At 53.9% G+C, this 22,824-nt stretch overlaps 8 protein-coding genes across 8 annotated transcripts; 4 read left to right on the top strand and 4 right to left on the bottom strand.

The window, feature by feature from the left end:
• Positions 1–55: 55 nt before the first annotated feature.
• CPAR01_03567 (uncharacterized protein) lies at positions 56–295 on the bottom strand (the record flags this gene model as incomplete). Its single annotated transcript, XM_060487854.1, has 1 exon — positions 56–295. One exon carries the CDS (start codon positions 293–295, stop codon positions 56–58), a length of 240 nt encoding a protein of 79 aa, XP_060352060.1.
• A 2,272-nt stretch (positions 296–2,567) lies between these two features.
• On the top strand, positions 2,568–3,163 carry CPAR01_03566 (uncharacterized protein; the record flags this gene model as incomplete). Its single annotated transcript, XM_060487853.1, has 2 exons — positions 2,568–2,754; positions 2,802–3,163. 2 exons carry the CDS (start codon positions 2,568–2,570, stop codon positions 3,161–3,163), a joined length of 549 nt encoding a protein of 182 aa, XP_060352059.1.
• Positions 3,164–4,529: 1,366 nt separating this feature from the next.
• CPAR01_03565 (uncharacterized protein) lies at positions 4,530–4,721 on the top strand (the record flags this gene model as incomplete). Its single annotated transcript, XM_060487852.1, has 1 exon — positions 4,530–4,721. The coding sequence occupies one exon, from the start codon at positions 4,530–4,532 to the stop codon at positions 4,719–4,721; it is 192 nt and encodes a 63-aa protein (XP_060352058.1).
• A 6,391-nt stretch (positions 4,722–11,112) lies between these two features.
• Positions 11,113–11,832, top strand: CPAR01_03564 (uncharacterized protein; the record flags this gene model as incomplete). The annotated part of the gene is made up of 2 exons (XM_060487851.1): positions 11,113–11,292; positions 11,665–11,832. The coding sequence occupies 2 exons, from the start codon at positions 11,113–11,115 to the stop codon at positions 11,830–11,832; spliced, it is 348 nt and encodes a 115-aa protein (XP_060352057.1).
• Positions 11,833–13,977: 2,145 nt separating this feature from the next.
• CPAR01_03563 (uncharacterized protein) lies at positions 13,978–14,449 on the bottom strand (the record flags this gene model as incomplete). Its single annotated transcript, XM_060487850.1, has 2 exons — positions 13,978–14,266; positions 14,376–14,449. 2 exons carry the CDS (start codon positions 14,447–14,449, stop codon positions 13,978–13,980), a joined length of 363 nt encoding a protein of 120 aa, XP_060352056.1.
• Positions 14,450–15,610: 1,161 nt separating this feature from the next.
• On the bottom strand, positions 15,611–16,009 carry CPAR01_03562 (uncharacterized protein; the record flags this gene model as incomplete). The annotated part of the gene is made up of 1 exon (XM_060487849.1): positions 15,611–16,009. The coding sequence occupies one exon, from the start codon at positions 16,007–16,009 to the stop codon at positions 15,611–15,613; it is 399 nt and encodes a 132-aa protein (XP_060352055.1).
• Positions 16,010–18,500: 2,491 nt separating this feature from the next.
• On the top strand, positions 18,501–21,178 carry CPAR01_03561 (glycosyl hydrolase family 3 N terminal domain-containing protein; the record flags this gene model as incomplete). The annotated part of the gene is made up of 3 exons (XM_060487848.1): positions 18,501–18,570; positions 18,681–19,603; positions 19,670–21,178. 3 exons carry the CDS (start codon positions 18,501–18,503, stop codon positions 21,176–21,178), a joined length of 2,502 nt encoding a protein of 833 aa, XP_060352054.1.
• Positions 21,179–21,483: 305 nt separating this feature from the next.
• Positions 21,484–22,785, bottom strand: CPAR01_03560 (uncharacterized protein; the record flags this gene model as incomplete). The annotated part of the gene is made up of 3 exons (XM_060487847.1): positions 21,484–21,702; positions 21,824–22,132; positions 22,216–22,785. 3 exons carry the CDS (start codon positions 22,783–22,785, stop codon positions 21,484–21,486), a joined length of 1,098 nt encoding a protein of 365 aa, XP_060352053.1.
• Positions 22,786–22,824: the final 39 nt, after the last annotated feature.

The following is a 22,824-nucleotide window of genomic DNA, read 5'->3' as shown; positions in this document are numbered from 1 at the left end:
GTGTCTGCTACACTAGCAGTATTCTTATTCTAATTTGAGAGCAACATGGGACCATCTAATGATCCAAAGACGGCAGCAGGCCGTGTGTACAATACCAGAGACCTGGGAAGCAGCGATATTGCGCCAGCCGTGTCGTGCCTCGTAGACGCCGATCTGGATATGGACCATCCCACTGACGCCCCATTATCCTCCCTTGCCCCTCTCGACATGTCTTCCTTTCCCCATTCCCGGTGGGGGTGCAAGAAGATGAAAATGAGTGTGTTTTGGGCTCGGGTGTTGAGGGGAGGAATGGCATGGATATGCTGTGACGTGGAGTGGGTTCTCCTGCAAGATGTCACCTCCACTTGGGAGTCTTGGACGAGTTAAGCCTCGCTCTCTCTCTTTCCTGTGCCGCACCCGGGCCCCTCCATATCTCTGGGCGTGCTCCAGTGCTCCTGTGCTCCATTTCGTTGAATACTACGTATGTTGCAACTTGTACAATGTGGGTTGTCCAAGGAGATGGTCGACACGATGCGGAGCCCGAGATAATCAATTCATTCAAGGTGGTACGGGCGACAAATTGACCGCCCTTCCTAGACTCGCTTCGTTCTGAGCCCTGTCAAGAAATGCTCTACGCCTTACCTATCTTCCGAGAGGCTGCTGTGTATGAGCCACAACCACTGCCACCATCTTTGTCTAGCCAGCAATGCATACGACGAACGCGCGTGCGCTCAGGGTCAGCCGCTAGAGCCAGACGCGCATGAATGTTCGTGGGCGACCGGCGGAGGTACGGAGTAATCAACATAGGCACGCCGGAGGAGGGGCGATGGTAGGTAGCGAACGTGGCGGGCCCATAGAGAGAGGAGCCAGACCCAAGTACCAGTTCGTCGGAGGTCTTGAGTCTTGGTTCTGGGTTTCGTAGTGTCCGCTATGCAGAGGTCCGGACTCCGAGAATCAAGACAGAATTGATCGAGGGAGATGTTGGCGATGTCTGCGGACTGCAGTCTGCCTCCACAACTTGTTCTGCCTTGGAACGATCGTGTTGCCGTCGCCGTCTTGGCCGATCTTGTCTCACAGCGGGCGCTGACAGATGCAGAATAGCGTCACTTGTAAAGTCGAGATCTGGTGTTCAAGAGGTCTTACATCTCAACTCAACTGGACCTCGTCAACGGGCTAGGCGCATACCACGAACGCTCCAGTAGCTTTCGCTTCGCGCAAGCCGACATGATATTATGGGTCGACGTGTAATACATCTGCCCCCTCTCTCTATCGCGTATGCAAGTTGCTGTCTCCGCAAGTGTCGAGATGCATCAGACGATCGAAAACCTGACGACAGGAAGCGCTTTAGAGTTTGGCGCCTTCCAAGGCAAACTCCTGAGAATACGTAAGTGATGTAGACCACCGCGCTAGCGATAGATTAAAAGGCAGTGAACTATCAGCGATCAGAGGAGTCGCGGAGTCGCGGAGTCACTGTGACTGAGTGGCAGGGGATGGGCTGGGAGAGATGGGATACGTACCCAGTCCCAGCCAGGGGCCATCATCCTGAATCGAGGCTTGGCTTGCGGGTTTCGTCCGCTCTGCAGAGTGGTGTCTGGCATTTCGTCGACGAAGACGACCAACTCCAAGTTAGACTGCTCTCAGAAATGGCAAGAAACCAAGTTCTGGGTAAACACTTTGGCGCCAAGCAACTTTGGATGAAAGGCAGTGCGAGCGTGTGTATTCGTACCCTACGTATCCGCAAGCAGACAGTATTGACGCATGCAAAAGCACTCTATCAAGGGCAGTAATGACCCGGCCGGGCCAGGTCCGACAGTACCAGGCTGGCCATGTTCGAACCGGGGATGCACCGATACATCAGAATTCAACGGCATCAGAACGCCCCGTGGGCTCGGGACGAGTGGGCGGCGCTGATGCGGGCGGACCATTCGCCCGCTTGCCAGGTGCTGTGTACATACAAGCAGGACTAGGTTCATTTGGCCGTCTCGTTTGGTTTTTTATTTGACAGCTGGCTGACTTGGGTTATTTTTCTCCTCATCCCGTTCCAGGGCCCCTGAAGGTGACGGGGAAGAGGATATGAGGATATTGCCGGAGGGTTGGTGCGTCGCCCACTCCGTCCCGCAACAGGATATGGATGAAAATGCGACGCTGAAAACCGGGGGAAAGGTTGAGCTGACCCGTCAATAATTGTCCAAGGTTGTCATGGGTCTTACAATGAACCCTTTTGGTGATGGTCGATGCGGCAGGGTGGATTATGGAGTTTCTGTATCTGTATCCGTATTCGTAGTGTAGGCCAGAACGGGGACTAAAGCAAGGTATCCGTAACGGTCAGGTAGGCTGGAAATTCTCAGGGCAGATTGTGTGAGGTGGGTGAAGAAGTAAAGGCGGCCGCACATCTCCAGGTAAGCTTTTCCACTTTGGACCGAAGCTCTGGTGGTCTTTGAATTCTCCCCTGCCTTAGAACCTGCAACCCCCCGACTTGAGGTGAATTCTCGCGGAAACACCTGCCTTAGCTGAGCTTCGACATAAGGTAGTAGCAGTCATCTTTTTGGTCAAAATTTTGACCCTTTGAGGCGTAGCGCTTTCCAGCTATGAACCTAGGGAGAGATGAGCGCCCGAGCGTTAATCAAGGCCATGGGCAACCGCATTACATAGATAGCGAGGGCATCAGAGTTGATGCTATCGTGTCTGCGCCTTACGCCTGCGCCTTCTGGTGTGCTGTGCCCTTCACTTTGGTGGACGATATCTGGGTCGAGGGTTGTCAGGTGGTGACGCGAGGTTAAACCAGCGAGGAATTCATCCAATCCAATCGAGTCCCAGCGCAGCGTTCTTGCTACCCCGCCGGCCGGGGCTGGGGTTCGAGCTGGAGTTGGTGCTGGTGGTAGACACAGCTGTGAGCTGGGAGCTGGGTCGTGAGGGGTTTCCACTAGCCAGTAACTGTGCCCGCTCTCGAGTGTTGCCAGGTCCAGGACTAGGGTTTCGAGAGTCTTGGACGGGGGTTGAAGCACCACCGGAGCCTTTCAGCATCCGGCGTTTTGGCGATGATGTAAAAATCGCCGGATTTCACTGCCCCGAAAAGCAGGGAGCCGAATCCTGGACCGGAAAGTGCCGAGCAACTACCAGTGGTCGAGGATCAGTGTTCCACACACACCGCTCAGCTTTGGGGGGCCCTAGGGGATTGGGTTGAGGGTTCCTCTGTCCTGGTTCTGGTTCGGGTCGGTCTGGGTCTGGCTCATTGTCTGCCCACTCGACCTAGTCGTAAAACCTAACCTACCGGCCAGTTAACTCTCCTTACCCGTACCTTACCGTGCCAAGCACCATCTTTCCGCTTATGGTATAAAATGGCCTTGTTGAGGTTTTTGGAATTGGCATTGAGTTTACCAGGGGCCTCGAGCAGACAGCAGGGTTTCGTGCGCGCTCGCAGGCGTCTGTAACGGATTTCGATCCCCCTTGAACGAGGGTAGCGGCCTTGTAAGGCAAAGTACTCTGCAGAGGGCTCCTTTTTGGACGCTAAGCTGCTGTGTATAGCATCTCTAAGACGCCTTGCCCTGGTTCATCGTCGGTCAAGTGCGAAGTTAAGCCGAGCTGGATCGGAGAGGACTGGGGCGGGGGTAATGAAAGATGCTTGCTTGCTGGAGCTGGAAGAGGGCGGTTCAAGGCTGACGGAGTGGGCGAGGATGAGGAGAAGAAGAAGAAGAAGCACGGACTGTAGGCTGTCCCTTGATGCGCCTTATCCGTCTGCTCGATCCTGGTGTTGTGTGTTGGGCTGTGTGAAGCACGGATATGTCCTCCGTGTGGTACCATGGTGCTCCTTTCTTAGAATGGAGGGAATCGAGTGAAGTGAAGCGGAAAGGCGGAGAATTGCTGCTCACCCTCGCCTTGCACTCAGTTCTATGCTTATCGACGGCGAAGAGCAAGATGGAAGATGGCGTATGGATGGTGTATCAAGACGGTATGAAACCAACATTTCTCGAACCTAAGATGCAGTTGAAAGACGCCAGTCATGTGGAATGCCGTACTGAGGAGGTAGGTGTTTCTGTTGTACGTAGTAGTGTAGGTCTCCGTCCCTACTAAGCTATTCTGCGCTCCGTAGCGTAGATGATTTGTGGCGCAGAAATACTTTGACCAAAGTACCTTACGCTAGGTACGTTGGAAACTTAGCAGAAAGCAAGGAAGGCTGTAGCGTGACGGCGGGCTGTTAAGACGCTGCAGAAGCGGTGCAGGACCGATGCAGGAGATTTGTTCTAGCGCCGAAGATGGAATTTTCCAAGAGGTGAGGCGATCCCTCCCGTCCGGTGTTGGTGCTGCCATAGGTGGCAGGCGGGAATGGCAGTGTGTCGGGAGGATGAGGGGGTAAGACCGTACGGTCCCGTGAGAGACAGGGTACGTACTCCATATCATGTCCTCCTTCCCATGCTTTACTGACACCTGATATCCAAGGCACTCAACAGCCTCTAACCTCGACCCCAGGTGAAGTAGGAGCGTGTGTGCACCCTCCGTTGCCTTAGGTAAGGAAAACCACGGACCTCAAGTCCGGCCCCCGGTGCCCCCCGATGACGGGCGGAAAGCACTGGCATTGGCAGGGTGCTTTGACACTTTCCTGCTCGCACCCACCCAGAGACCGAGGGGGACCGCAGAGACCGAGCCTCGAGGGGAGTGGGGGGTCCAGCCAATTCCCGGCGCTGTATCCCATTTCCAGTACGATTGCCCCGAAGAGCCCCAGCCAACCCCGAACATATCTTTAATAACCCGGTCGTCGCTCTTCTCTTTGATCGCGGACTGGGAGCACATCACTGGCTCCTCCGGCGGTAGTTTAAAACAAAAGAAATACAAGCTCAGGGGATGGACAAAACAAAGATAAGCTACATACTTACCTTACCTATCCGCACCACCCAATGTTAGTATGTATGTATCCGTACGTCCTCCGTACGTCCACCTTCAGGGAGGGAAAAGACCCGGCACCTTGCTGGGCCCTCTGCAAATCCCGCCTTCCGTCATCCACACAGATACCTTTCCTCTGGTTCCATCCGCCCACACCTGCTCAACTTCTCCCCTCCCTTGACCGCTCCGATGCCGATCCGGGCCAACATGCCTGTTCCCGGCTTTCACTTCTTCAATGTAAGCCATGAACGGGTCATCCATAGATAAACCTTTAATTGTCAGTAGTCTACGATATGGCCTAGGCACGGTCCAAAAGAGTCCTACACGGGACATTGGCAAGACGCCAAGTTACATGCTGTCTGGATGACCAGCCTCACGATTGGTTACATGGAGACGAAACGAACCAAGCTATTTGCTATCCACCTGATGTAATCCAGGGACTGGAGAGTATTCGGTCTGGCGTTACGGATACTTGGCAATCGTAACAAAAGCAAAAAAGACTGGCAAAACGACGCCGTCTAAACAAGCAGTAGTGGGGCTCGGGGGGATTCTGCAACGTGCAACGTCCAACCTCCTCCCACACACAGTCCACCTTCAAATTCTTGTTCTATGGGATGCTCCGGGCCCGTGTCATTGGTTCTCACTTTGCTACCGGTTCAGTCTTGCCTTGTCTAACCCGGACTTAACAGAACCGGAACGTGGCTTCAAGTCTCATTTCTCATACTTCTCAGAGAACAGCAGAGTTGACGGTCTCGCCTGAACTATTCATACCGAGTCTCGGTCAGGCCGTCGTCCAACGACAGGGTTCATTCAAGTTTTTGTTCGGTAGATGGGTTTAGTTTGTGGCAAGACAACACGAAGTGGAGGGCGGGCTTCTTTGGAAGCTTCGAAAGCCCTTGATGGAAGCTTGTCAAAGTTGAGGCTGGAGAGTGTTTGGCAAAAGGTGTCAGACCATGGCGATCACATGATATGCAGGTTGCTGACAGGAAGGGGGGGCTGAAATGAGAGCTCACTCGTTCGTCGCTTGGGACAGGATGGCTTCATAACCATGGACGGAAAGGGTCCGAGTCACGACCCAAGTCAATGAAGGACAGACCATTCCAGATGACTTGAGTTTATGGTTTCCCACGCTTTTTGGTCTAGATATGTATGGTTGGTTTACGTATGGGTGACGGGTCTGGTGCGATTATTGCATGTCAATGTTTGGATACCTCAGGTTTTGAAGATGAAAATTGAAGGGTCGACGGCGACTGGCTAGGTTGATTCAAAGTGATGTTCCCTGTCCTTGTAGGTCGTTGGCTCGGCGTGTCAACGAGCCGTTGTCATCCAAACACTCTGCACACTCGGAAACGACCCATTTTGGGCATAGTTGGGAAAGCTGGGAGACACGTGTGACTTCGGGATGCCGAAAGGAAGAGTAGAGTAGAGGGGAGTGAAGAGGGGCCGAAAAGATCGCCATGAGCTACGCAATACTAAGGTGACGTCCGCATGCATAGATAGTCAACGCGGAGCTTCAAGCTGAGCTTCCGGTGTGTACATACTTCATGTAGAAATACTTGGGTATGGCGAAGTACATTGGATGTGATGAGTTTCTTCCAAAGATTGTAGTATTTTTTGGGCATTGTGAGGGCGAGAGTGAATGCAATAGTGGGCAAAACCGCGCTCGAGGTGCCCGGGTGTTTTTTTTTTTTTTTTTTTTTTTTTTACCCTCTTGAAACAAGGCAGAAAGAAGTTGCCTTACACCAGAGACACCCGTCGAAGCTTTTGTTGCCAGCGGGATGATACTCACTGACAACAATGTATGGTATGCCTGTCGGAGGCCAATTTCATCGCTGTTTCCCTCTCTCGTTCCCCCTCTCTTGTCCTTGTCTCTTCTCTGCCTTTCTCCTCTTCTGTACTTCCTTCCATTTCCCGTTACCCCGTACTAACGCACGGAATCACGGATCACGGATCACAGACTTTGAGGAGAAATGGGAGGATACCTTGGAGTATGAGAAGGTGGGAGCATGAACGGGCGCATTGGGCTCAATCCAATCGCCAGGCGCGCATGGCCAAAACGGGGGGGTACGATGTAGTGTAGGCAGTGGGAGGGAAGGAGGAGGGGGGATTGCAGTCTGCTGCAGATGGGAACGCGGAGGGGGGAGGGGCACACGAGCGGGCAAACCGACAGGGGTCTAGGGAAAGACATTGGAAAGTGGAAACCCCATCTTGTGGGTATCCTGCCGTTTTCTGGGAGAGCTTCGAAAAGGGAAAGAAGAGGGATCTCCCCTGTCCCGAAGTCCCTGCACGGTCGATCACCACATGCTGACAGGGATCAGGCAAGGCAGGGTCTTGGCTGACGGTTTCTATCAGCCCGTCCAGTTGACACGCCAGTCCTCATTTGGCTGCATCAAGCAGATGGGTGTGTTTCTAGTGGCTTCGGTGGGACTAAGTACCTTTTTTCGAGGAGTACAAACCTCCAAGCAAGTACTCTGCAGCTCGAGGGTACTTCAGTCGAAAGTGGGGTCATCGAGAGCTGATTGCTGGTGCCAGGCGAAAGCCGGAGTGACCCACCCAACCGCGCTCTATGATCCATGGCAATGAGGTAAGGTACCTCTCTCACTTCACGCTAAGGAAAAAAGGAGGGTTGAGGATTGAGGATTTGAGGGTTTGATGGACTTTGCCTTTTCACGAGACACGCTCAGTTCTGAGCCACTTGCTAGCAACCTAAACATCCAGTCAGCCCTCTCAGCCGTGCCAAAAAAAAAAAAAAAAAAGACAGAAATGCACAATGCGTCTGCAGACACTCATGCAGCCATGGATTCGTTGAACATTGTACGAAGTGCCGTGGCCAGGCCTGGACTGTCTATCCAAGCTGAACGACTGACTGATTGACTTCTTGACTGACTTCACCCCGCAGCGCAGCGCAGCATCGCATCGTACCTAGATGAGTAAGTAGCCAAGTACTTTCCAGATACTCAACCACGGTATAATCTACAGCCTGTATCTGTATTACTTGCGGGAAATGACATTCCTGATGCAAATGCAAGTGCATTCCGTCTTGATTGGGCTTCCTTGGCATGGCATGGCATACAAAGTGGATTGCGCCATTACTCTCATTGGAGAGCCTCTTTCTGAAATAGCAGATACCTATGGAGTGCAGGGAAGTGGCATCAAACCCAACCTTCAATTCAGTTACGGATACCTGTACTGCAGAGGTCCTTGACTTTTAAGGTACAGCTTCCTGCTCATGTGTACAAAGTAGTGCGCTTTCGTAATCTAGAACCGTGCCCATTGCTGTTACTGCTGTTCGATACGTTTTCAACGCTTTACCCCGGTCTCAAAAACATCCAGAGTGCGGTATTTTTTCTTCGTTGCGACTTTTCAAGTCTATCAGACAGCAATGCGATGCGAGGACCTGTTTGGCACGCCCTCTTTTTGCTTGAAAATACCGCCATCTCGCCTCAGGTTTCGACACGCAGCATACTTCTTCAACATCGATTCGTCAAACTGACCCCGGTACGAGGCGCCACTCTTTCAAAGTAGCTCATCTCTCATTACCAAACATGAGATTCCCAGAAAAGTAAATGCCCACCATCTCACCTCCCACCGTCGTGCAGGTGGGGAGAAGAATCTCCCTTATCCATCCCATATGCCCTTGCCGCAATATGGATACCTTCTTTACAATTTGTCTGTGTGTCAGAGAGGAGAAGCCATGCCATCATCTCATTCTCGCAAAGCAAACAAACTGGGGGTCCCGGGTGTACGTATGCAGCACATGTTACCTGCCCAACCATGGTCATTCACCGGATCGCTCCTGCTAATATGCTGCTCATCTCATCGCCGTGATCCAGACCAGGGAGGAGGTAATTTGTAGATACACTGCAGAGACGCACATTGATAGGTACTTGCTTCTCTCCCATGAATACTGGAGGCTTCCACTCTCTATCCATAATACTACTACGAATACTTGGCAAGCATGGGAAGGTCCAACTCTAGCCCACATGTTCCGCTTGAACCCGGCTCTCCCCAGTTTCCCATCTGAACGGAGCTGGGAAGAGGCCGGCTCCAGCTTCCCCTTGCTCTTTTCTTCTCTGTCTGCCCGGTCACCTTCCGGTCGCCAAACTGCAGTGTCTCTCATACTAACGCAACGCAGTATCCTCAATGGTCAGATTTGGTATTCACTTCGCACTCTCAAAGGTGCTCTTTGCACCTTAAATGATTACTAGGTGCTATCCCACGCGGTCTGGTTTGAGGTTGTATCGGATAAGAAGACGGATGTTGCTGCCATGCTCGCCCGCAAATGCGCTACGCCCTGCCCTACGGATTTCCATTCACGGTCATGCCTGTCCTGCATTGCCATTCTTCAATACCCCCGCCTTGCCTCTTTACGGTTTACCGGCACTGCCTTGCTCCCGATCCTTTGCCTGCCCGTAACCCTGGGACAAGTCTTCATTTCTCCGCCTTCTTCAGCAATCTTCCGGCCTGGATACTCCCTGCGCGAGAGCTCCCAAATCAGCTCACATTACCTCATGTCAACTCACTTTTGTGCAATCACTTGGCCAGTCAGCTCAAGGCAGAGCCTCCGCTGCGACTCCCGAGTTTCCAGGGACGGAAGCTTCGCCTTCCACCTGATGCGAACCCGGGTCATTCCTCGCTGCGATTCTCCCGCCTTTCCCGTCCCGTGTTGTGCACCAAGTACTCCGGTTACGCCCCAGTCCAGCCCACACGGGGAGAGAGGTTGACTTGTCTTGGCATCCGTCCCAATTACACCATCACTACATCTCTGCTCAAAGTTTAAATAAAGAAAAGAAGAAGAAAAGGGGAACAAACGTCAAAGCATCAACCTTTTCATGAGTCTATGCCAGGGCAACTCAGGTAGTCCCTTGAATACTACGTCGTTGAGCACTATACCCATCACTTAGTAGCGGACCCCGGGGCTCAAGGGTCAAAGGACATACTCGTACGTGATATGCCAAGGCCAATCGCAACTTCCCATCGGTCGTGCTCGGGATCTGTTTTCCCTCCGACCCTGGCTGGGGTCACGGCCACGGCCACGGCTACGGTCACTCTGCGGTCACGGTCACGGTGCTAACACTGCTGCGGCCGTGTTATCGGACGGGCGGCGTGGGCGTTCAGCGGTGGAGACTTAGGTGCGTATGGGCGTGAACGGGGAACGTTTCGTCGGAGCGCCTCATCCTATCACCGTTTGATCTCTTGCCGGCCGCCTCGCCGGATCCCTACCCAGCCACCGTCAACACGTGCTACAGCCTACCAACGCCTAATTGTTCGTAACTTCGTGCTCTTTCTTCTGCCGGGCCTTGCCTGCCTTAGCTACTAGGCAGGCACGATACCCTAAGGTGCGGATACATCGTAGTTGCGTTACCTTACGCAGTCAGAGTACGAAGTAAGGTACCTTACCTCGCTCGACCAGCTTTACCTAATACGGACCGTTTTAGCGTTGACTATCCAGGCCCCCACTCATTGCCCGATCCCTCCATCGCTTCCCATCCTTCCCTCCGTGCCTTCCCATCGTCGCGCTCCCAGGGGACCGCGCCTGAGCTATTCGTATGAATGCTCCATGCCCGTAGTACGTACGGAGTACATCTCCTAGGCATGTAGAGAAGTGAGGTGCTCACCTTGCCGCGCTTCCCCTTGCCCTGCCCCGCTCCTTCACCTCACCTCTCCTCACCTTGAGGTATTCCGTTCCGCACCCAACGCTCACCTTCCTTTCACTCCAAACCGTTCGCCCGACTTCTTCCCTCCATTCTAGCGCCATCTCCGGCTCTGTTCTACGGTTCTGCTACGGAAGCAGCCAGCCAACCAACCATCCGTTCACCGTGCTCAACAAATCCGCCCCTTACCACTACTAGCACCACTACTAGCACCACCACCACCATCACCACAAACACTCACCCCAAGAAGGAAAAGAATCGCAAAGAGATGCCGTCTACAGTCAAGAAAGCCCCCGAAACTTGCCCGTCCCAGCCGCACGGTCCTCGACCCCGAATCGAATTGGACCCTTTCTGGAAGCTTAACCAAAGCGCCATCTGCCAATCGAAATCATCAACGACGACCGCAGCGGTCATGCTTCATACTTAATCTCGCAAGCAGCCCGTGAGACGCCATGCTCCTCTCCCCCCTTGGTCGTTTCTCCGGTGCTTCACAAGACCATTCTGCTCTGTACTCCCGCTGGTCAGAGCGCAATGGCAGTCTACAGAAGTCCCCTCGCGACCATCCATCCGTCCCAACACGGGTCCATGGCTGAGGCCTGAAATGGTCAACCCATGGTCATCTTCATGCGGTTTGGAGCCTTCGCTGCAGTCCACGTGCTGGCTTGGCAATAGGCAAGGTGTGATGGCTGTGTTGCAGCACTACTCGATGCCCGACTACACTTGCTATACAGTAGTACATGCCAGCATCGTCAATGCAGCATTACGATACAACGACGGAACCGTAGGCGCTGGTATCCGTCCGTACTCCGACCAGATTCCTTCTAACCGCCGCTCTCACTTTCTACAAGCCCAAGATATCACCGAGAAATCTTGGATGGCATCGGTGTGTGCGCCCGTATTCGATTGCTTGGTTCATGCGCGCAACACCACTCACACATGTTATGGTGTGTACACAAACACACACATATGCATACGGATATACACACACGCTCACCCACTCACACATAGCGAAGCAGGAAAGGCACAAGAGAGGTCGAATGTCCCCTCCCTGCGAGTCAGCCCCGTGCAGAATCTGATGCATGGAAACATCTGAGACAGGCGGCTCGGGTTCGTGTGATGGCATCAAATGTATAGCTTTTTTTTTTCTTGACAGATAGCGCTGCCCGTGACACGTGGCTGCAATGCACGTCTCATGTCATGGGGAAAAGGCTATCTGGAGCCCTACCACGCTGCCACGCGTTATGATCTCGACCCTTCGCACGCCTCGCCTGCTTTCGTGCAGAAGGCTAATACTGGCAAAATGAACAAGGAGGGTATCTAACGAGCCGTTATAGCCCCCTTACCCCCCCCCCCCTTTCCGCGGCCATGCTAAGTTGCTTGAGTTTGGTTCGTGTTTTGGCGGCTCGTTTCTTCGGGCAGGCAACGTTGATCGCCTAGAGGGCTTTCGTCGTGGCCGTGGTCAGTGCTACCTCATGCACATGGCAAGCCGCAAGCCGCACGATGCACGTTGTACACCGCTTTCAAAGTTCAGCAACAGAGTTGTTCTGGAAAGGCGAGACGAAGCAGGTCTCTGCTTGATTCATGAACCAGCGCAAGTTAATGTCACGCTGCAAGTACTAAAAGTGTAGGTACAGTCGGCTACAGCCACTCAGCTGCTATGTACAGCCAACACCCATCCCGCCGCCGCCGCCATCCAACGCCATCACCACGTACCATTATCGTCATCAAAGTTACCTTTCGCCATGGCATCTTTGCCATGTGCTTGTGCAGCACAACCCATCCGACGCCACGGAGATGGTGTGCAGAGATGGGAGGGAAACGTGGCAACCCTAAGGCTTCCCCTCCGCTCCGTGGCGCTTGGAACTGCTGTTGCGGGCATTCGATGCGACGTGGCGTCGTGTTTCCATTCTTGTGCATCCGAAGAAGAGAGGAAGATGAGACTGTGAGACTGTAGGTGTGATGTGGGTGGCTGTGGAAGCACCTATGGAAGCATTTTGGAAGCTTCGAAGAAGGCGAAGAAGGAATTTACACTTTTACGCCGTTGCTCCAAGTTCGAGGTCTGTTCGTCTTTCGCGAACCAAAACTCACGAAAGTTCTCACCCCCACCGGGAATTCAGAGACAAGTCCCAGCCCAGCCCGGCCCAAGGCAAGGCAAGACCCGTGTGTCACGACATAGGGGAAAAGGAATGATGTGCCTTGGTGTGCTTGGCTACCGGTACCTGCGATGTGTGATACACCGCTCTCTCCTGGACGCCCGCGGACCCTTCTTGTTTCCCGATGGCGGACACGAGCAAGATGGATGGGGGGAACCTAAGGGTACTGGTATGCCACGCCCATATGGATTCCAAACCACCCTAAAGTACGGATAGTCTACCTACTCTGCTACTCACAAGCTTGCATCCCGTCTCAACGCCCGGCCGTCGCCCGCGTCCCCGATGGCGATGGCGATGTGTCCGTACGGGGAGTGGATATACGGCAGCGGCTAGTGCTGCGCCGGTCCCCTTGTCTGCTGCTACGCAATCCTGCGGCCCCCCATTAGAAGAACCACAGCACTCGGCCGGGTGGATTGTTGGATCGAGATGGCGTCCTGTAAGCTGTAGGACGGGCCTAACTCTGTCTGGCTTAGTCTAGCTTCTACACACCCTTCTAGAAGGACTTTCAGAAAAAGAAAGGACAAAGAAAAAGTTAAAAAAATCAAAAAAATAAAATAAAATCGGAAAGCCGTGCGAAGGTATCGGTACATTGCCAGGCTCTCTAAATTTTGCCCATGATGCCCTGCGTGTGGCATATTGCGCATATGCGTATGCGTACGGAAAGTGTGGGAGACTAGACTTGAGACTTGGAAGAAGCGGAAAACAGAAAAACAACGCCATATGCAATCGCTTCCAACTAATTGGTCAATTGGCAACTTACCGTCTCTTTTCTACGTATCACTTCTACAACTTTCCCGGCTTGCGGTTCCGCACTCTCATCCCCCCCTGCCTCCCAATCCCATCCATGATCTGGTAGGTATGCCATCCTTTCCATCCCATCCCATCTCCTCCCCCCTCCCTCCTCTGATGAGAGCGTACGTAGTTACTCCGTAGTGTAAGCGGGCTTGCAGTTGCAGACACCGGGGGATTCAAGTCACCGCCGCTCTTGCCGCACCGTACTTTTCGGCGGTCGGGAAACGACGCCCACCCACAAAGCCCCCAACACGAACAGGCTTACAAGTTACAGCCCACACCGCTCGGCATTCTCCCCTTCCGGTTCGTAGCTGCGTTCACTTCGGGCATCTACCCGGGCCAGCATTTACCCACTCGCAACATCAACGAAAGGTCCCGTCTCCCCGCCCCCTGGGCCATCCTTTGAACGTATTGGCGCCATCTTCGTAGCATACATCGTTGGTCATGGAAAAAGAAGGAGTGGAAATCCGATACTAGCTAAAACGGCTCTATGCCGAATGGGCATGTTGTGGCCGGAATAGTTAGCACAGCAATGGCATGGCGTCTTGTTCGCGTTGAAGATGAATGGGGCCGCCGTTGCTGTTTTCTCGTTCCGCCGGGCGTGATAGTAGTACAGCGGAATAGAAAGACACACGCCCCTTGTCGGAGCGTCCGATTTCCTTTCTTTTCCCTTGATGAACTAGGTCCGCATCGGACTTGTGCTCCGATCCTCCCCCAACGGTGCCCCGCGCGGCGATGGGAAGGGGGATGATGGCATCGTTTCCCGGGGGTCCTGGGGAGGGGCTGGGCGGAGTGCGATGGGCTTGAAACCTGTTTTTTTTTTTTTCGTATCCTTGGGCTAGTGATGATGTCCAACAAAGAACGAAATCGTATGATCAGGCTACGGGGTTGTTGTCTGCAATCTGTAGATATCCCCTACCCTGATAGACCAGGGCTGCGAAAATCGCGATCGAGTGCAGCCTCATCGTGATGTAGAGCCTGGTTGTCGACCATGATGCGTTCCTAATTCGCGATATTTTGTGCCTTGATGTAGAAAGGGGAGGAAACGACATGAAAGGGCAGACTGCAAGAGAGTGCTTCTGTTTGACTGTTTGCGCCATCAAAGGTCCATACATCATTCTCCATGGAGCATCGTCAATGAGCCTCTCCATATGTACAGTGTTACGATAAACTGAGTCTACCCTGTCCAAGAAAGCAGACGGGAATCGTTGCGCGTCGGGCAATCCTACTTCTTGTGATACTTCTTACTGCCTTGGCTGGCACAATGTATATGAACCTCCTTTCATGAACTGTCGTCAAATGATATTCAAGACTACATGAATGTGTTTCCGAGAACTTGTGGCCTGCAGAGTATGCAGTCATCTCGTTGGTGGCGCACTGCGTCCAGGCAATACGATGCTAATTGAGCATGGGGTTGGTTGGCCGTACCCCCTTTCAAACCCCCCTGTGGTGTATCGTGACCTCCCCAGAGACGAAGATCAAGCTAATCAGTCAGCCTCTCCGACGCAGCTAGGGGGAGAGAGGTCGGTATAGGATTCAGCTGACTGCCTCGATCCCCTGAAGGAGCTTCACAAGAGGTGGTTTGTGGCTGGTAGAGCATGCCCGCCGTCAGCAAGGCAATCTCCCCTCATGCGAGTGTTGCCAAGGGGTAGCTAGGAGCTTCGAGATGCTTAACTTTGGTGCTTGGGGGTGTGATCCTACTCCTAGGGGTGAATTGTCTAGTACTGTCTCGAGAGAATCATCGCGTGGACCAATCTGGCAGTGCCCGTGATGTCGGCTGTCAAGGTAATCGACTCTCTGTAGTGACCGTAAGACGGTCGTACTGTGTTCGCGATAGTGATCTATCTGGATGGTCTCTTGAGCCTCGTAACATAGCCTGAACATTGTCTTTCCCTTTGGGTTGAACTAAGTCCTCTCTCTGAGAAACGTATCGTAGATGGGGTTTGACTCTCTGTAGGCATTAAGATACATGCACACTTGGCATTGATAAAGTGGTTCTTCGTCCTCCCGAGCGAACAGGAACCCCCCATATCCAATGGCTCATCATCTCTTCACTTCTGAAGCTTGAGACCTCGGTCACGATCTTAGGTCGGATTGTGAGGGGGGCCAGGGCAGTTGCTATGCAGCGAGTTTGGCATACATTCGGGAAAGAGCTCACGCCATGAGATACTTCATATCACCAACAAGAAGACAGACAGACGGGATCTTCTGGATGATTGCTGTCAACGGGCAAAGGTATCGACATAGACCAGCCAACCGCAGTTCTGGCCCACTTGCTTGGTAGAGGTAGAATTTGTACAATGTGAGATGGAGACCACTTTCGGGAACCCAGGCTGACGTCCGTACTATCGGTACCGTCCATGTCTCTCCAATGTCTCGCGAGCTACAGGCAGGAACCGCAGATGGTTGTCGCATGCCTAAAGTATGTGTGTAGTAGATGAACATGCATGGATCGCCCTCACATGTATGTCCCGACAATGCGGGAGGTATGCCTCGAAACCAATAGTGATCATCAGGAACCATCACGAAAGCAGGGAGAGATCGATGGAGCATGTGAGTTGTGATGGTTGTCTCAAGTATCGGGACATTCTTTTTACGCAACGTGGTGGTCTGGCCTATATCCGTAAACCCGTCACACCATACAGCGGCAGAGGAGATCTCCATCCCTCCCCGCCTTACGGGTACAAACGAGTCAATCATTCACCAGGGGGAGTGAATCTGGGAATAGTATCCGTACACTCCTCGCCCTGGGTCTCGACAAATGAGCAACCGACAAGATGTCACGGCTGCCGAGAAGACCCCATCTCGCGAGCATGTGGTCCGTTCCCACACTCCCGCCTTCAGTGGTGGATCTTGATGAGGAAACATGATTGTGGACATGGATATTTCCAAAAGGAACGAACCAGCCACCGTGGTGAATTGTCTTACGCGAGTTTGTGGTGTATTCGGACCACCCCGCCTCGGGAACCAAGCCGGATGAGCGGGTGACTGCATGGCCTCGCGCTGCTGTCTCGGCAAGAGAGAGAGACCCCTACATGGGTGCCAACACAGTCCCTGTCCTTCTCAGAGTCTTGTTGGTGTGACTTAGCTATACCATGTAGAGAACGAACTGAAAGAGGTGGCTGAAAAGAGTAGTGATAGCGAAAGTGGGAGAAATAGTGACAAAGGTAGCGGTAGAAACAGGAACTCAGGATGTGCTGAGCGGCAGCTCATTGTCGCCCACTTGGCAGACTCGGGAAAGAGGCGAATGGTCATTGGATCCTTGTTTTTGGCTACTTATTTCAAGTTATGCCCAGTTTACAGCCGCTCACCGAGATGGAGATGATGGATACTCGGGAAAGATTCGGCATTGTGGTATGGAGATATAGCGGAGCTTGCCGATGAAGATAGACATCTGGGGAAGCTGGGGGAAATGATCACCCGCTTGATGATCATCAGGGCAGGGCCGTAGCGCCAGTGCAGCTTGATCGGATGTGGTGGCTCGGCCCGTTGATATGACCTCTAAACCACGGCATGACTCCGTGGACCGGCTCTCCGGGGTATATCAGTAATGGAGTCCCATCCCGACGATGCAGCACAGACGTCCGGGCCGTATTCTCATCGGATTCAGGCAAATGCGGGGCATGCTGTCGACTCAGCAATCCCGTGGTTCCCCTGGCTCGGCTGTCACGCGCGGGAACACGGCAGCTCGGAGGCGAGAAAGAAAGAGATGACAAATGTGATTTCTTTTGCAGGTACGTGCAGCTCCAGGGAGTCATTCAGGTCTAGTAAGGGTAGAGACAGCCCGAATATTCTGTCTCCATTGCTGAGAAGACGGCATACACCATCCTCCTACTGTGCCCTGAGTCCCACGATCATCAGCCTCCATCTCACAAGCAGTTACCCAGTTACCCGATGACGGGACTGTGGCACTAATATGAAACCTACAGATGAGGCCTTGCGAGCTTGCGTTCACCTAAATGCGGCATATCTGCGGCTCGGGGAGTATCGGCATCGTGTCATGGCTGGTTGGGTCCGCTTCCCTTAGCCGGGTCCGATTCGATGCATTGTTTTCACAGGAGAAGTTGTCACTGTCTGTAATACGAAGTTTGCACTGTTCAGCGACACGGCAGAAGCCCGCGATAATATCGCCAAAAGGCCGGGTAGTCTCCGGCAAAACTGAGACACCCGCACGCCGTCTCCGCGCCAAAGTTGTCTGACGGGATTTCGGGACGATGTTCAGCTTCGCCTCCAATGCCAATGAGCCAATCCAGAGCTTTTGGGTGGGCACTCAACTGGAGAAATGACGCTAAAAGGGGGAAGCCACCCGAGCTTCTCCCGGTGAATGAGGGGCAACAAGCTCCCACAACGTGATAACGTGGGGTAGAAATGCGCTACCGACCAGACGGGCGGTCGCCATTGACGCACCTGACCGCGTCTTTCAAGGTCTTGGGGTTTCTAACATCTCTGGGCATCCGTTCCTTCATTCTGTGTATTGGTAATTGGGAGGAACAGCTCTCCACCTTTCTTTCTCCCCGGCTGAACTGCATGGAGGGGCGCATAGCAGCATGACGGGAGAGACAGAGAAACAGCCGCTGCTAACCTGGTTGCTAACGGATACTGCATGCAAACATGGCCTTCTGATTGCTTGCTTGCTTGCCGTTCCCCCCGCCGCCTTCCCGGCATCGGTGTATCTTCCTCCATCTACCTAGCTCGTCACCCAGAAACACGCGGGACCTCAAAGTGGGTTGCTGGTTTCTCTTCCCGAGCTAAGGTATCTTTAAGCCAAGTAAGAAGAGGGAATCCTGTCCCGCATCGTCCGGAGTTGTTCCGTTGTCCACAAGCTCGTCAATCTTCTATTTAACAGCGCGATCCTGCTGCGAAGATGTTCCGGTCCTCCCTCTCGATCTTGCTTCCCGGCGCTTTCTATCACCAACTTTTCTTGTCTGTTCCTCTTTACTCCCTTTACTACCTCTCCAAGTTTGAAACCGGCCAGTCGTAGAATTGTAGTTGTTCCAAAGATACCCCTATCCATTCTTACAGTCCAACGTTTGACGAGCCCACAATGGCCGACTTTGACGTCGAAGACGTGCTCAAGAAGCTCACCGTCTCTGAGAAGGTCGACCTTCTCGCCGGTAAGACTGCTCCCGTCTCTTCTGGGGGGTCACTTTTCACCCCAATTGCGGACTCTTCATTACAGCCCTCGACGAGACCTAATGACAAGCTAACATTCGATTCTCCCCAGGTATCGACTTCTGGCACACCAAGGCTCTGCCCAAGCACAACATTCCCTCCATCAGACTCTCCGACGGACCCAATGGCGTGCGCGGCACCAAATTCTTCAATGGTATCAAGGCAGCTTGCTTCCCCTGCGGAACGGCTCTCGGTGCCACCTTCAACATCGAGCTCCTCGAGGAGGCCGGCAGGAAGATGGGAGAGGAGGCCAAGCTCAAGGGGGCTCACTGCATTCTAGGCCCTACCATCAACATGCAGCGGTCCCCTCTCGGTGGCCGAGGATTCGAGTCTATCGGCGAAGACCCTGTGTTGGCTGGTCTCGGCTCCGCCGCCATTGTGAGAGGTATCGAGAGCACTGGTATCCAGGCGACGCCCAAGCACTTTGTGTGTAACGACCAGGAGCACAGGCGCAACGCCGTCCAGAGCATCGTGACGGAGCGCGCCCTTCGCGAGATCTACGCGCTTCCTTTCCAGCTTACCTTCCGTGACGCCTCACCGGGTGCGCTCATGACTGCCTACAATGGAGTCAACGGCACATTCTGCAGTGAGAACCACGATCTGCTAGAGAAGCTAGTCCGCAAGGAGTGGGGCTGGGACGGCATGATCATGAGCGATTGGTACGGAACCTACAGCACCACGGAAGCGGCTAATGCCGGTCTCGATCTCGAGATGCCTGGACCTCCTCGCTTCCGTGGAGAGCCTCTTAAGTTCAATGTGTCGACGGATAAGGTCCGCCAGCACATTCTCGACGAGAGAGCTCGCGCCATGCTCAAGTTCATCAAGAAGGCTGTGGCGACCGGCATTCCCGAGGGTGCCCCTGAGAAGACGGGCGACACCCCAGAGACCGCCGAGTTGTTGAGGCGCATCGGTGGCGAGAGTATCGTCCTGCTCAAGAACGATGACAACGTGCTGCCCCTGAAGAAGGACAAGAAGGTGAGCATGTTCTCCGAGTATACACGTCTTTCACGAAAGTACACACACTTACTTTGAGACTCACAGACAGTTGTCATTGGCCCTAACGCCAAGATCGCCACCTATCACGGAGGTGGTTCCGCCTCTTTGGCTGCCTACTACTCCGTCACCCCCTTCGACGGCATCAGCAAGAAGCTCACCTCACCCCCGGAGTACACAGAGGGCGCCTACTCCCACAAGCTCCTGCCCCTCCTCGGCAATGTCTGTACGTCAGTTGACGGCAAGCCCGGCATGACCATGCGCGCCTACAACGAACCCCCCACGGACCACAGCCGCGAGGCCATCGACGAGCTTGTCCTCACCAAGACGGAGCTTCTCCTTGTCGACTACTACAACCCCAAGCTCAAGGGCGACCTCTGGTACGCCGACTTTGAGGGCTCCTTCGTCGCTGAGGAGGATTGCACCTATGAGCTCGGCCTCATCGTTTGCGGCACGGCCAACCTCTTTGTCAATGACAAGCTTGTCATTGACAACTCCACCAAGCAGCGCCAGGGCGATGCCTTCTTCGGCGCCGCCACTGTTGAGGAAAAGGGGCGTGTCGAGCTCAAGAAGGGCCAAAAGTACACCTTTAAGGTCGAGTTTGGCTCGGCCCCGTCGTCCAAGTTGCAGGGCGACAACGTTGTCTTTGGCAGCGGCGCCCTCCGCATGGGAGGATGCAAGGTCATTGACGACAAGGCCGAGATCGAAAAGGCCGCCGCCCTCGCCAAGGACGCCGACCAGGTCATCATCTGCTCCGGTCTCAACGCTGACTGGGAGACGGAGGGCAACGATCGTGCCGACATGGACCTTCCGGGCTACCTCAACAAGCTCATCTCCGCCGTTGCCCAGGCGAACCCCAACACGGTCGTCGTCAACCAGTCCGGCACCCCGGTGCGCATGCCGTGGGTCAAGGACGTCAAGGCCCTTGTCCAAGCGTGGTACGGCGGCAACGAGACGGGCAACGCCATCGCCGACGTGCTCTTTGGCGACGTCAACCCCTCGGCCAAGCTCTCGCTCAGCTTCCCCGAGCGCGTCCAGGATAACCCGGCCTACCTCAACTACCGTGCCGAGGCCAGTCGCACGTTGTACGGCGAGGATGTCTACATTGGCTACCGCTACTACGAGTTCCTCGACCGCCCCGTGCTCTTCCCCTTTGGCCACGGCCTGTCGTACACGACCTTTGGCTTCGGGGACCTCCAGGTCCGCGAGGCTGACGGCAAGCTCGCCGTGGACGTGACGGTCAAAAACACGGGCAAGGTGGCCGGCGCTGACGTCGTCCAGGTGTACGTTGCACCCAAGCAAAAGGCAAAGATTAACCGCCCGCTCAAGGAGCTCAAGGGCTTCGCCAAGGTGTCGCTTGCGCCTGGCGAGAGCAAGCAGGTTACGGTCAACATTGAGACCAAGTACGCCGCCAGTTACTTTGACGAGGAGCGGCACCAGTGGTGCGCCGAGGAGGGCGAGTACGAGGTAATTGTCAGTGACAGCAGTGTCATCACAGACAAGGCCCTCAAGGGCAGCTTCAAGGTCAGCGAGACCTTCTGGTGGTCTGGTCTGTAGAGACGTCTATGCGTCACGATGTAAAAAGCAGGGAGCACCGGTCGGGAGAAAATGTTCAGGATACACAAGATTGAATGAATGAATGATTGATATTTATGCATGATAATTTGCTTCGTAGTCCAGCCAGAAACGTCCCTTTGATAAAGATATTAATGTTTAGATGTATCCGTCGCAATGTCATGCTGCGTCATATCTTTCGTGTATTCGTAATCGTCACACGCCAATTTCAGGCGATATGTCCGAGAAACTTTGGAATCACAAACAAACTCCCTGCCGATGATCAAATGCAAACCTCATACTGCGACCTACGCCGCGCTTTCGCTCTTCCGCCTTACATCCTCATCCGAGCTCGGTCTTATACTAGACTCGCTTGGTTGTGAATCAGTTGGGGGTAGCCAAGGCTCGGCGTCACCCAGTCTTTGAACAGTCATGCCTGCGTTCCCGGCATTCTTCATCCCGGATTCGAGCTGACGCTGATAAGAGATGCGACGAAGGCGCTCAGCTTCTGCGGGTGTCAAATGAAGCTGTTTCATCTCGTTAGTCTTCATCCCTTGCAGACTTCAGAATAGCGACACGCAAACCACCAGAAAGTGAGGAACCATGAAACGAGGGAAGAGAGGAGTTGGGGGGGGGGGGGAGACATACGTAAATTTCAACAAGGATAGCGTGGATCACCAAGGCGAGCCATGATCCCGAATCAAAGACGGCTGTGAACCCGGCTGAAATCTCGGCAGGCTGGTGAGCGGTGATGCTGGCGTGGACAAGGACGCTGAGGCCGGGGTTCTCCCCCGAGTAGTAGCCGTCGCAGCCAGGATAGAAGCCGAGGACTTTGTTCTGGTCGTGACGGAAGATAAAGTCCACCATAGCGCACTGCTTTACTTGATAGTAGTTCGACTCAGCCGTGATCATGGCAGCGAGGTACCCAATGATGCGCATCGTGATGATGAAACCGGCCTGTGGGAAAGAACAGCTTCGTTAGCCCACGTGCAGCGGAAGAGTACGTGTCTTTCTTTCTGTTGGAACAAGTGATATCTTACGTATACCCAGGCTCTGAGCATCCATGCCCGGTGCTGCTCGATCTGGAGTTTCTTGATGTTGTAGATGGCAAGGGCAAGGGCTCCGAGGAACATGAGGCTGGCGGTGCCAGAAACAGTCTGCATGCTCACGCCACCACCAAACGTCCGCCGTGCAATGAGAAAGACACCAATGATTCCCACTATACTCAGGAGAACGATGAGATACCCATTAAGGCGATGAAACAGGATAGCCTTGCGACGTATGACAGGGACGAATTGTAGACAGGCAAGAAAGCCTGCCGGTATGACACCCGCGAGGTGCATGATGATTCCGATCCGTGCCGTGCCCTTTTGAAAATAGTAGCACTCTCCCGGGAGCGCCCTCGAGTCGTGCGCCGGATTACAGAAGACGCCGTTGAAGTTGAAGTACATCATGCGGGCGAGTGTGAACCCCATCATACCCCCCGCGGTGATGACAAAGAGGGTGAAGTTGTACCCCTTCTTGAACCCGATGGGATTATAGACCTTGCGCGCCAGGGCAACGAAGCCGTTGGCTGGAGGTTTTGAGCATGGAGAAGAAGCTGTCGACATGATGGGAGGTGATTCTCGTGAGATCACGCGAGATCGGGG

This window comes from Colletotrichum paranaense, assembly GCF_030867605.1.
Source record: "Colletotrichum paranaense strain IMI 384185 chromosome Unknown Scaffold_3.1, whole genome shotgun sequence".
Lineage (NCBI taxonomy): Eukaryota > Fungi > Ascomycota > Sordariomycetes > Glomerellales > Glomerellaceae > Colletotrichum > Colletotrichum paranaense.
The sequence above is the reverse complement of the archived record's forward strand: the minus strand, read 5'-3'. Positions and strand labels throughout refer to the sequence as shown.